At 49.0% G+C, this 12,742-nt stretch overlaps 1 protein-coding gene across 4 annotated transcripts in view; it reads left to right on the forward strand.

Moving 5' to 3' along the window:
* FBH1 (F-box DNA helicase 1) overlaps positions 1-12,742 on the forward strand; it is a 54,304-nt gene that overhangs the window by 13,262 nt on the left and 28,300 nt on the right. For all 4 annotated transcript variants that reach the window (XR_010991240.1, XM_068169303.1, XM_068169298.1 and 1 more), the window contains 4 exons: positions 5,176-5,289; positions 8,126-8,220; positions 9,939-10,107; positions 11,864-12,092. Coding sequence is in view for 3 of the 4 variants with exons in the window: in XM_068169303.1 (XP_068025404.1) it covers positions 5,176-5,289; positions 8,126-8,220; positions 9,939-10,107; positions 11,864-12,092 (607 nt within the window). In the remaining variant the exon portion in view is untranslated. The remainder of the gene's footprint in view (positions 1-5,175; positions 5,290-8,125; positions 8,221-9,938; positions 10,108-11,863; positions 12,093-12,742) is intronic.

Raw genomic sequence — 12,742 nt, forward strand, 5'->3', positions numbered from 1 at the left:
ATCACACAGTATAACTAAGGTTGGAAGAGACCTCGAGGGTCATCGAGTCCAACCTATCAACACAGACCCCATGACTAGACCATGGCACCAAGTGCCACGTCCAATCCCCTCTTGAACACCTCCAGGGATGGTGACTCCACCACCTCCCTGGGCAGCACATTCCAATGACGAACGACTCGCTCGGTGAAGAACTTTCTCCTCACTTCGAGCCTAAACCTCCCCTGGTGCAGCTTGAGACTGTGTCCCCTTGTTCTGGTGCTGGTTGCCTGGGAGAAGAGACCAACCCCTTCCTGGCTACAACCACCCTTCAGGTAGTTGTAGAGGGCAATGAGGTCACTCCTGAGCCTCCTCTTCTCACAGTATCACAGTATCACAGTATCACTTAGGTTGGAAAGGACCTCGAGGATCATCGAGTCCAACCTGACACCGCAGACCCCATGACTAGACCATGGCACCAAGTGCCACGTCCAATCTCCCCTTGAACGCCTCCAGGGTCGATGACTCAACCACCTCCCTGGGCAACCCATTCCAATGCCGAATGACTCGCTCGGTGAAGAACTTCCTCCTCACCTCGAGTCTGAACCTCCCCTGGCGCAGCTTGAGACTGTGTCCCCTTGTTCTGGTGCTGGTTGCCTGGGAGAAGAGGCCAACTCCCTCCTGGCTACAACCACCCTTCAGGTAGTTGTAGAGGGCAATAAGGTCACCCCTGAGCCTCCTCTTCTCCAGGCTAAACAATCCCAGCTCCCTCAGCCTCTCCTCATAGGGCTTGTGTTCAAGGCCTCTCACCAGCCTTGTTGCCCTTCTCTGGACACGCTCAAGTGTCTCAATGTCCTTCTTAAACTGAGGAGCCCAGAACTGGACACAGTACTCAAGGTGCGGCCTAACCAGAGCAGAGTACAGGGGCACTATGACCTCCCTGCTCCTGCTGGCCACACTATTCCTAATGCAGGCCAGAATGCTATTGGCCCTCCTGGCCACCTGAGCACACTGCTGGCTCATATTCAGGTGGCTGTCGATCAGCACACCCAGGTCCCTCTCTGTCTGGGAGCTCTCCAGCCACTCCGACCCCAGCCTATACCTCTGCATGGGATTGCCATAGCCAAAGTGCAGCACTCGGCACTTGGACTTGTTGAAAGCCATCCCATTGGACTCTGCCCATCTTTCCAGTCGGTCGAGGTCCCTCTGCAGAGCCTTTCTACCCTCTAATTGACTAACATCTGCCCCTAACTTTGTGTCATCTGCAAACTTGCTGATGACTGACTCTACCCCTTCATCCAGATCATCAACGAATATGTTGAAGAGGACAGGGCCCAGCACTGATCCCTGGGGGACACCACTGGTGACTGGCCTCCAGCTGGATGCGGCACCGTTCACGACCACTCTCTGGGCCCGGCCCTCCAGCCAGTTCCTAACCCAGCACAGAGTGTAGTGGTCCAATCCACAGGCTGACAGCTTAGTCAGCAGTTTGCTGTGGGGGACGGTGTCAAAGGCCTTGCTGAAGTCTAGGTAGACCACATCCACAGGCCTCCCCACATCCACCAGGCGGGTCACCTGATCATAGAAAGAGATCAGGTTGGAGAGGCAGGATCTGCCCTTCCTGAATCCATGTTGGCTGGACCTGAGCCCTTGGCCATCCTTCAGGTGCGCAGTTATTGCTGCCAGGATAATCTGCTCCATCACTTTCCCTGGCACTGAGGTCAGGCTGACTGGCCTGTAGTTTCCAGGTTCCTCCATCCGACCCTTCTTGTGGATGGGGACCACGTTGGCCAGTTTCCAGTCATCTGGGACCTCACCAGTGAGCCAGGACTGGAGGAAAATGATGGAGAGTGGCCTAGCTAGCACATCCGCCAGCTCTCTCAGCACCCTAGGATGGATCCCATCTGGTCCCATGGACTTGTGGATATCCAAGTGGCTCAGCAGGTCCCGAACTAACTCCTCATGGATTTCCAGGGTATTACTCTGCTCCCCGACCCCAACGCCCAGCTCCGGAGACCACTCGTCCTGAACTCCTGCCTTGCTGTTAAACATTGAGGTAAAGAAGGTGTTCAGGACCTCAGCTTTATCCTCATCCTCAGTAACTGTGTTCCCCTCCAGGTCCACTAGGGAGTTCAGGTTCTTCCTGCCCTTCTTCTTATTGTTAATATATTTATAAAAATGCTTTTTATTATCTTTGACTGAGGTGGCCAGCTTCAGTTCCAGCTGGGCCTTAGCCTCCCTAATTTTATTCCTACATAATCTAACAGCTTCCTTGAACATACCTCGAGAAGCCTTCCCCTCCTTCCAAAGGTGATACAGCCTCCTCTTCCCCCTTAAATCCTCCAGGAGCTGCTTGCTCATCCAGGCTGGTCGCCTTCCCCGCCGGCTTGCCTTCCGGCACATGGGAACCGCCAATTCCTGTGCCTTCAAGAGCTCCTGTTTGAAGTAGGTCCAACCCTCCTGAACCCCTTGGTTCATGAGGGCTGGTACCCAGGGGACTTTGCAGCACTGCTGGTTCATGTTTAGGCAGCTGTCGATCAGCATCCCCAGATCCCTCTCTGTTTGGGAGCTCTCCAGCCACTCCGACCCCAGCCTGTAGCTCTGCATGGGATTGCCGTAGCCAAAGTGCAGCACTCGGCACTTGGACTTGTTGAATGCCATCCCATTGGATTCTGCCCATCTGTCCAGTCGGTCGAGGTCCCTCTGCAAACATCATCCCTTCTGAACATCCTGAAGTGTTTTCACATGTACATTGATTTGTAAAGACTGTGGAACAATTGTTTGGGTCCGAATTCTCCACCCTAAATATTTCCTAGGTGGTACATTCTGAATTTTCTCAGATGCTACACAAAAACCCACTTGAGTCACAGTGGATACAGTAAGGGCTACAGCTTTCTCCAAGAGCTCGGGGCTGTGTGCTGCCACTAGAATGTCATCCATGTAATGATATATCAGAACATCAGGAAATGCCTCTCGAGCAGCACTAAGAATTTTTGCTACATACCACTGACAAATTGTAGGACTATTTTTTCGTTCCTTGTGGAAGCACAACCCAATGATATCTCTGCAAAGGTTGTTGCATAGTGATGTCTGGAACTGAAAAACGCAAATTTAAGAGCATCATTTGGATGTAAAGGAATGCTAAAGAAGCAATCTTTCAGGTCAATAACACTGCACTGGTTAGGCCACACCTCGAGTACTGTGTCCAGTTCTGGGCCCTTCAGTTTAGGAAGGATGTTGACTTGCTGGAACGAGTCCAGAGAAGGGCAACGAAGTTAGTGAGGGGCTTGGAACACAAGCCCTATGAGGAGAGACTGAGGGAGCTGGGGCTGCTTAGCCTGGAGAGGAGGAGACTCAGGGGTGACCTTATTGCTCTCTACAACTACCTGAAGGGGGGTTGTAAACAGGCAGAGGTTGGTCTCTTCTCCCAGGCAGCCAGCACCAGAACAAGAGGACACAGTCTCAGGCTGCGCCAGGGGAAGTTCAGGCTGGAGGTCAGGAGGAAGTTCTACACAGAGAGAGTGATTGCCCACTGGAATGGGCTGCCCGGGGAGGTGGTGGAGTCGCCGTCACTGGAGGTGTTCAGGAGGAGACTTGACAGGGTGCTTGGTTACATGGGTTAGTTGATTGGGTGGTGTTGGGTGATAGGTTGGACGCGATGATCTTGAAGGTCTCTTCCAACCTGGTTTATTCTATTCTATTCTAAATGCCAATATCATGGTATCATTGTGGGTGAGGGTAGTCCCCATATCTTCCGTAACATCATTAATTTTTCTGAGATCATGGAGTAAGTGCCACTTGCCTGTTTGTTTTTTGATGACAAAAATAGGAGAGTTCCATGGACTCATGGAGGGTACAATATGCCCAGCCTGTATTTGTGCCTGGGATTGCCTCGACCCACATGCAGGACCCTGCACTTGCTCTTATTGAACTTCTCTGGCCAGGCTGATCTAGTGTGGGGTGTCCCTGCCCATGGCAGGGGGGTTGGAACTAGATGATCCTTGTGGTCCCTTCCAACCCTGACTGATACTATGATACTATGATTTCCCCAGTTGCTCTGTGACTAGTTCTTGGAGTGCGCAAAGCTTTTGCAATGGTCAGGGCCATGGATCCACCCAGACAGGGGGATTTGTTTTCCATGTTACCTGGAGGGTGTCGCGCACCGCAATGGCCCCCTCCAAAAATGGGTGTTTGTGGTCATCCCCCATTGTGAAAGCACATCACGACCCCATAGTACCATAGGCACAGATAAAACAAAAGGTTTCACAGAAGCTCTATGTCCCTCTGGTCCCTGAATCTGAATGAAATTCAAGGGCATCGAGGCACTCTCATTCAGTTTACAGATGACACCAAGTCAGGCATGAACACTGATCTGCTGGAGGGTTGGGAGGCTCTACAGAGGGATCTGGCCAGGCTGGGTCAATGGGCTGAGGCCAATGGGATGAGGTTCAACAAGGCCAAGTGCTGGATCCTGCACTTAGGTCACAACAACCCCAGAAATGCTCCAGGCTTGGAACAGAGTGGCTCGAAACTGTCCAGAGGAGGAAGGCCTGGGGGTGAAGATGAGCCAGTGTGGGCTTAGGTGGCCAAGGCCAGCAGCATCCTGGCTTGAGTCAGCAATAGTGTGGCCAGGAGGACCAGGGCAGGAATTGTGAGGCCACACCTCAAATCCTAGCTTCAGTTTTGAGCACCTCACTCCAAGAGGGACATAGATGTGCTGGAGTGAGCCCAGAGAAAGGCAACAAAGCTGGTGAAGGGTCTGGAGAACAGGTCTGGTGGGGAGTGGCTGAGGGAACTGGGGTTGTTCAGGCTGGAGAAAAGGAAGCTGAAGGAAAACCTGGCTTTCTACAACTCCTTGAAAGAAGGTTGAAATGAGGTGGGAGTTGGTCTCTTCTCCCAAAGAATAAGTGATAGGACAAGAGGAAAAGGCCTCAAGTTGCACCGGGGAAGGTTTAGGTTGAATATTAGGAAAAACTTCACTGGAAGACTGGTTAAGTACTGGCCCAGGCTGCCCAGGGGTGTCCCTGGAGGGATTTAAAAGCCACGTAGATACAGTGCTGAGGGACTTGGTTTCATGGTGGCCTTGGTCCCTTCCAACGTGGTGTTTTATGATTCTAGGATACTTTTAGGTGGCTGCAGATGTTTAATTTGTTATTGATGATTTCTCACTGATATTTTCCCTTTTGTCCTTCCCACCAGGATCCACTACAATATCTTCTACTGCTTGTATCTGATGGAAAACTCTTCTGCAACTACGCCGACAGTAGAAGAGGAAACAGTGATTTCACGCTGCAGACAAGTCTTGTGGTCTGGGTAATGCTCTTACAGATGATCCAAAACTTCTTTCCTGTGAGGGTGGTGGAGCCCTGGAGCAGGATGCACAGAGAGGTTGTGGAGTCTCCTTCTCTGGAGAGATTCCAAACCCATCTGGACATTGAAATCCTGGGCAACCTGCTGTGGCTGACCCTGCTTTAGCAGAGGGTTGGACTGCATGATCTCCAAAGGTCCCTTGCAACCCCCATCATGCTGGGATTCTGTTGAAGGACCCTGATGGAGTGCTGAACCTTGGACATGGAGCAAACATCTTATGACAGGAGCTGATTGCCAAGACTTTGAGATTCATAATGATGCATACAAAACCCTGAGCCTGCTCTTTGCCAGCTTCTCCCTAAATTCTCAGGGGAAAGCCAGAATCAGGCCTTAATCTGTTAAAATTAAATTACCAAGCACTGACTGAATTTAAAACTCAATTGTTCACTGATGGATCAGTGTATGGGTGGAGCACAGTCCTTGTGTGCTCCAGTCTAACAGCCCCTAAAATTTCAGAGTCCAAATCACCCCAAAATCATGGCCAATAGGTCAAAGGAGGTTCTCCTCCCCCTTTACTCTGCTCTGGTGAGACCACATCTGGAGTATTGTGTCCAGTTCTGGGCTCCCCAGTTCAAGAGGGACAGGGATATACTGGAGAATGTCCAAGGGGGGCTATGAAGATGATGAAGGGACTGGAACATCTCTCTGATGGGGAAAGGCTGAGAGGCCTGGGGCTGGAAAAGAGAATCCTGAGGGGAGATCCTGTTAATGTTTATAAATATCTGCAGGGTGGGTGTCAAGAAGAAGGGGCCAGGCTCTTTTCAGTGGTGTCCTCTGATAGGACAGAGGACACCGAATACAAACTGGAACACAGGAAGTTCCACCTCAAAGTGAGGAAAAGCTTTACTGTAAGGGTGCTGGAGCCCTGGAGCAGGCTGCCCAGAGAGGCTGTGGAGTCTCCTCTGGAGACTTTCAAGACCTGTGTGATCTGCCCTAAGTGATCCTGCTTTGGCAGGGGGGGTGGACTCGATGTCCAGAGGTCTCTTCCAACCTCTACCATTCTATGATACTGTGAAATACCTTCCCAAATCCCCACTTTCCCTATGGATCAGGATGTCTGGAAGGGGGGGAGAGTTTCTGCTTGGATTTTAACTGAGATTCCTCTAGAATCACAAGCTGCAGTCAGTTCAAAGGGGGTTGTCTTGCTAGTGACATCACTGCAGCACAAATGTGTCTGTTTATGGACACTGCTCTCTGTCCATGGGAGGAAACAACATACCAGCTGCAGGACATGGATTTAGCTCCTGTCTTCTGGATCCTATGGACAGCTGTTATATATTAACTGTTAGATCTGGCTGTTCCAAATTAGTCTTGGTTGCTATCTTGCTGCCTGGGTGATTCTTTTCCTCTGGAAAGACCTTCTGGCGGCCTTTCAATGTTTCTAGGGGCTGATCAGAAAGCTGGGAACAGACTTTTTAGTAGGGTCTGTTGTGACAGGACAAGGGGTGATGGTTTGAGACTAAAACAAGGAGATTTAGACAGGAGAGGAGGAAAGAAATTCTTCATTGTGAGGGTGGTGAGACCTTGTCCCAGGTTGCCCAGAGGGTAGCTGGTAGCTGTTCCAGGTAGCTGCCCCTGGAACCATTCCAGGACAGGTTGTTTGGGGTTCTGAGCAATCTGCTCTAGCTGAAAATGTCCCTGCTGACTGCAAGGGGGTGGACTAGTAGGTGACCTTTAAATGTCCCTTCCAAACCAAACCATTCTGGTATTCTGTATCGAGGAAGGACAGTAATGAGTGAAACACTTCCCTGGACTGTGGAGATCCAGGCTTGGTTCCCCTTCTGCTGCAGTTACCCTGATTGAGTCATTTAATTTCCACATCCTTACCTACTGAAGGGTCACAGAAATGCTTTGATCCATCACAGAGGTCTAGCAAAGAGAAATCCACTAAAATCACTGACAATCCATGTGGGAGAGCTTATAACAATAAAAATAAATTGGATGTAAATAGGTATTGGGTTTCTGTGCTTCTCCTTTTCCAGCCCTTTCATTCTGCCACTCCACTTCGAGTCTTTTTTTCTGAGTAGATTTTGCTTGTTCAGTAAAAGACAAGTCCTAGGGGCAGCCATCTGACTGCCAGCTGTGAAATGTCAAGGATACTTAAAGAAGGCTTTCATGGCATTGAGGAAGACCCTCTGTGAAGAGATGATTCACGCTGTTGGCTGATTGCAGGTTTCAGACCTTTATGAATAAAACAATTGCACTCCAGAAGCACTGAATGCCTTCCTTAATGTTAATCAAAGCTTTCAGCTCCACTGAGAGGTGGGGATAATTGATCTGTCCTGCATGCTGAGAAATCAAAGAGCAATTTAAGGTCCATGCTCTCAAAAGCAACAAACCACCCTAAATCCAAGTCATTGCTTGCTTTTAATAAGCCTGAGAAACCAGCTCTAAATTCATTTGGATGCCAAATTGACTTTGGTGTAGGAGCCTTGACGTTTTTTTTCCCCCTATAAGCTTCCCCAAGATTTGCTTTTTATCTTTGCTGTCTCAAATCTTTCCTTGTTCCCTCTTCTGTTTCCAACCTTTCCTTACTGCCTCCTCCTCTATCTCCAACCTTTCCTTTTTCTCTCCTGTCTCCAGTCTTTCCTTATTCCCTCTTCTCATCTGCACAATAACCAAGGAGATCTGTTGGCACCTTCCTGCTTTTGGGATGAGATCAGGCATTGATTTCCTTCTTCTATCAATTGATTTGTTTAATGTGGGAAGATTTAGTTTCTTAATTCCTTTCCCCACCCTTTTTTATTGTTGTTGTTGTTGTTTATTTCTGGGGTTTTAGGAGCTGTCCTGAAATAAAGCTGACCCATGAACAGCAAAGGATTTTGAACCACAAAATTGAGCCTGGCCAGGTAGTGAAAATTATGGCATTTGCAGGTAAGAGCCAAAAATTATGTTTTAAGTGTGAGCACACAACCTCAAATTCTGCTCCATCCCTCCCTGCTTCTTCTGTCTGAGGAACCATAGATGCCAGGTGGATCAACCTCACTTTTAATCAATACCAATGAGCTTTTGGAGAGGAATAGGAATGGGAAGCAGGGTTGTGGTTACTGGTTGCAGGATGGATAAAACATCATACTGAGGCATGATGCTGACACTGAGTGTTTGAGCACTGTGGATGAGCTCCCATATCAGCTTGTCATGGAACCCAGGAGAGGAGAAGCAACTCTGACCCTGTTTTGCAATGTTATTGTCCACAGGTCACTAGACAGAGTTGCTTTTGCTCCTTTAGATGTAGCATCCATGTGGGAGCAACCCAAGCCAAGAAAACTTCTGCACTGGAGCACTGTTTTGAAAATGGGAATTGCCACTAACTGAGGGAACCTGTTTAAAAAGGACAAGGAAAAGGCAATCATCTCCCTCTACTTGCAGTTTCATTTAAAGACACCACACTGGGAGCTCAGGTCTGATCTCTCTGCCAGAGCAGACCTCCAAAAGGACAGGTACAGCTCAGAACCACTTAGAGAAGCCACTCATCCTATGTCTGTTACAAAGTCACTGTGTTCAAATGACAGGAAAGGGACCACTAATGAGCTCCCCTGTCCAGCTGAGAGGCAGAGTGATAGAACAGCTCTGGTGGGTGCCAGCAGCCAGCCATGGTCAACCTACCACACCAGGCAAAATAGTAAAAGAGCCTCATGGATGAATGGTTGGGTAAAAGCCAGGAGGAAAAACTAGGAGCAGGTGGTTGATTTTCTGCATGGAGAGTGGTAACCACTGGAATCCTGTGAAGATGTCTGGTGGGACCACAGGAAGCTTGTTGTGGTAGGATAAGAGGGAGTGGATTGAAGCTGGAAGAGGGGAGATTCAGACTGGAGATTAGGAAGAAATTCTCTACAGTTGGTGGTGAGACAGTGGAACAGCTTGCCCAGGGAGGTCATGGATGCCCCTTCCCCCTGAGGTGTTTAAGGCCAGGTTGGAGGAGGCCTTGAGCAACCTGGTTTAGTGGAGGGGATGATATGAACTAGATGATCTTTAAGATCCCTTCCAACTCAAACCATTCTATGATTCTATGATCTGTCTTGTCCAACATTCATGAGTCCTCTGGGGGGAGGGTGAAGAGCAAGGTGGCAAAGTTTGCTGACACTGTGCCATCACTGAGGATATGGAAAAGGGCAAAGATGGAAATGTGCAGGGCTTGTTTTTGTCTCAGGTTTCAGCTGTGCTTGGTACTCCACAAGTGAAGCAACCATGAGGTGTGGACAGTGCTGTCCTGCAGCAAACTGGAGTGAAGGGGAACAGTGGGAGCTCTTGCAAGGAAGTGAGCTTATGAATCATTCAAAAGAGCAATTTTAACATTTCACCAACCAGACTGTCTATCAAGAGAACCAGAACCTTCATGTATGCTCAGACTTGGAGAATGATTGTTTTCTCATAAAACTTTCAGGCTGCAGACTGCAGTTTTCCAAAGCTGGTTTGCTCCACAGCTTCTGTTCATTCCAACTGAGCCAGGGCAATAAATTCCCATTAGTTGCAAACAGTCCTGCTGTGCAGTTAGGACAGCAGGAAGGGGAAGATAAAACTGATGAGAAGTGTGTGGATTCATTCATCCCTGACTCTGGATGCTTTATTATCTACTCTTTTCTGTTCTTCAGGTACAGGGAAAACCTCAACCTTGGTCAAGTATGCAGAGAAATTTGCTGATCTGAATTTCCTTTATGTGACCTTTAACAAAGCTGCTGCAGACAGAGGGAAAACCATGTTCCCCAGAAACGTTACCTGCAAGACTTTCCACTCATTAGCATTTGAAAGTGTTGGCAAAAAGTGAGTGGGGATTTAAGATTCATTCTTCAAGGGGCAGTGGAGCAGGGAAAAGACATGGCAGGAAGGCAAAGGCTGGGTTTGAAGTAAGCCTCCAGGATTATGAGGACATTGAGGTGCTGGAGCGTGTCCAAAGAAGGGCAACAAAGATGGTGAAGGGTCCAGGACATGAGTTTTGTGAGGAGCAGCTGAGGAAACTGGGGTTGTTTGGCCTGGAGAAATGGAGGGTAAGGGGAGACCTTCTGGCTCTCTGCAGCTCTCTGAAAGGAGGTTGGAGCCCAAGGAACAAATGATACGAGAAGAGAAAATGACCTCAGATTGTACCAGGCAAAGTTTAGGTTGGACATGAGGAACAATTTCATCCCCAGAAAGGATGTCAAGGCCTAGAACCTGTTGCCCAGGTGTAGCAGTAGAGTCCCCATCCCTGGAGGGCTTTCAAAACCACGTAGATGTGGTGCTGAGGGGCATGGTTTAGTGGTCACTTGGCAGTGCTGGTTTAATGGTTGACCTTGATCAGAAACTCCTCCCAAGACACGTGCTCTAGAACCATCACCAGCCTCCTGCCCTTCTTTGGACCTGCTCCAGCAACTAAATGTCCTTTTTAAAGTTAGGGGGGAAGGAAACTCAACTGGGATTAGAGGGGGCCTCACCAGTGCCGAGTACAGGGGAACAATCACTTCACTCATACCTGGCTTTGAAAGCAGTCTGTCATTGTGGGGGTGAAGGGTGGGACGATCTCTGACTCAACCCTGCCACTATAAAATCTACAAAATGAACAAGTTTGTGCTTCCACCAGGAGCAATCTCTGCAGATTGGAAAGACATTCCATTGCTAGGTGTATGAAGCAGATCTTCTGGGGCCAATCTCTTTTTGGCGGTGTGCAATAAGACAAGAAACAACAGGTTCAGACTTGAACATAGAAGACTTGACCTCAACATGAGGAGAAACTTCTTTATAGTGAGAGTGTCTGAGTACTGGAACAGGTTGCCCAGAGCGGTTGTGGAGTCTCCTTCCCTGGAGGCTTTCAAACCCCACCTGGATGCATTCCTGTGCAGACTACCCTAAGTGATCCTGTTTTGGCAAGGGAGTTGGACTCAGTGATCTCTTGAGGTCCCTTCCAACCTCAAATGTACTGTGGTACTGTGAAGTGTTAGTGTGAAGAGAAGCAAAAACGAGCTTGCTCTTCCAGTTTGCCTTTTATGTGTGTTTCAGTGGTTAGGCTGCACCTCGAGTACTGTGTCCAGTTCTGGGCCCCTCAGTTTAGGAAGGAGGTTGGCTTGCTGCAACAAGTCCAGAGAAGGGCAACGAAGTTGGTGAGGGGCTTGGAACACAAGCCCCATGAGGAGAGGCTGAGGGAGCTGGGGCTGCTTAGCCTGGAGAAGAGGAGACTCAGGGGTGACCTTATTGCTCTCTACAACTACCTGAAGGGAGGTTGTAGACAGGCAGAGGTTGGTCTCTTCTCCCAGGCAGCCAGTACCAGAACAAGAGGACACAGTCTCAGGCTGTGCCAGAGGAGGTTCAGGCTGGATGTCAGGAAGAAGTTCTACACAGAGAGAATGATTGCCCATTGGAATGGGCTGCCTGGGGAGGTGGTGGAGTCACCATCATTGGAGGTGTTCAGGAGGAGACTTGATGGGGTGCTTGGTGCCATGGGTTAGTTGTTTGGGTGGGTTGGATTGGTTGATGGGTTGGACATGATGATCTTGAAGGTCTCTTCCAACCTGGTCTGGTCTATTCTATTCTTATTTTTGTGGCACAGGTATAAAGAAAAAGGCAAGCTGAACTTCTCCAAGATGTCTGTCTTCTCCATCAGTTTCCTCATCCAGAACCGTGAGGGACAGTCTCTGTTCATAAGAGCAAAAACAGTCTCCAAGACCCTTGAAAACTTTTTTGCCTCTCCAGATAAAGTGATCTGTGAAGAGCACACTCCTGTTTGGTTCAAAAATACTCAGGGCAACATGAATCTCGTCAGTAAAAAAGAAAAGCAAGTGAGTATCTGACACGGAAGAGACCTGTAAGATTGAGTCCAACCATTAACCCAGCACTGCCAAGTCCACCACTAAACCATGTTCCTCAGCACCAGAATCACAGAATGTATCTGCTTGGAGGAGTCCTCCAAGATCACCCAGTCCAAACTGTGACCCAGCACTGTGACCCAACACTAAACAATGTCCCTAAGTGCCAGGTCTGCACACTGCTTGAACACCTCCAGGGGGATGGTGACCCCACCACCGCCCTGGGCAGCCCATTCCAGTTTTGAGAACTTGTTCAGTGAAGAAATATTTCCTAACATCCAGCCCAAACCTCCCCTGGCACAGCTTGAAACCATTTCCTCTAGTCTGTTGCTTGCCACCAAGGAGAAGAGGCTGGGCCCCTCCTTGCTCCAACCTCCCTTCAGGTAGTTGTAGAGAGGAATGAGGTCTCCTCTCACCACACCTACACAGCATTGAAATCCTTCCAGGGATGGGCATGTATAGCAAGACTTGGGCTGCAAGACATAGAGGGGGCCATAGTCATCCCACACAAAATCACAGAATCATTCTGGTTGAAACAGACCTTTAAGGTCATCAAATGATGAAGGGTCAGAATCTATAACTATTCTGGGAATCACTGGTGGATCTAAAGAGTTGACTAAGTT

Source organism: Melanerpes formicivorus, unplaced genomic scaffold (genome assembly GCF_026170545.1).
Source record: "Melanerpes formicivorus ecotype bairdi unplaced genomic scaffold, bMelFor1.0.p_v2 SCAF_3, whole genome shotgun sequence".
In the NCBI taxonomy this organism is placed as follows: domain Eukaryota; kingdom Metazoa; phylum Chordata; class Aves; order Piciformes; family Picidae; genus Melanerpes; species Melanerpes formicivorus.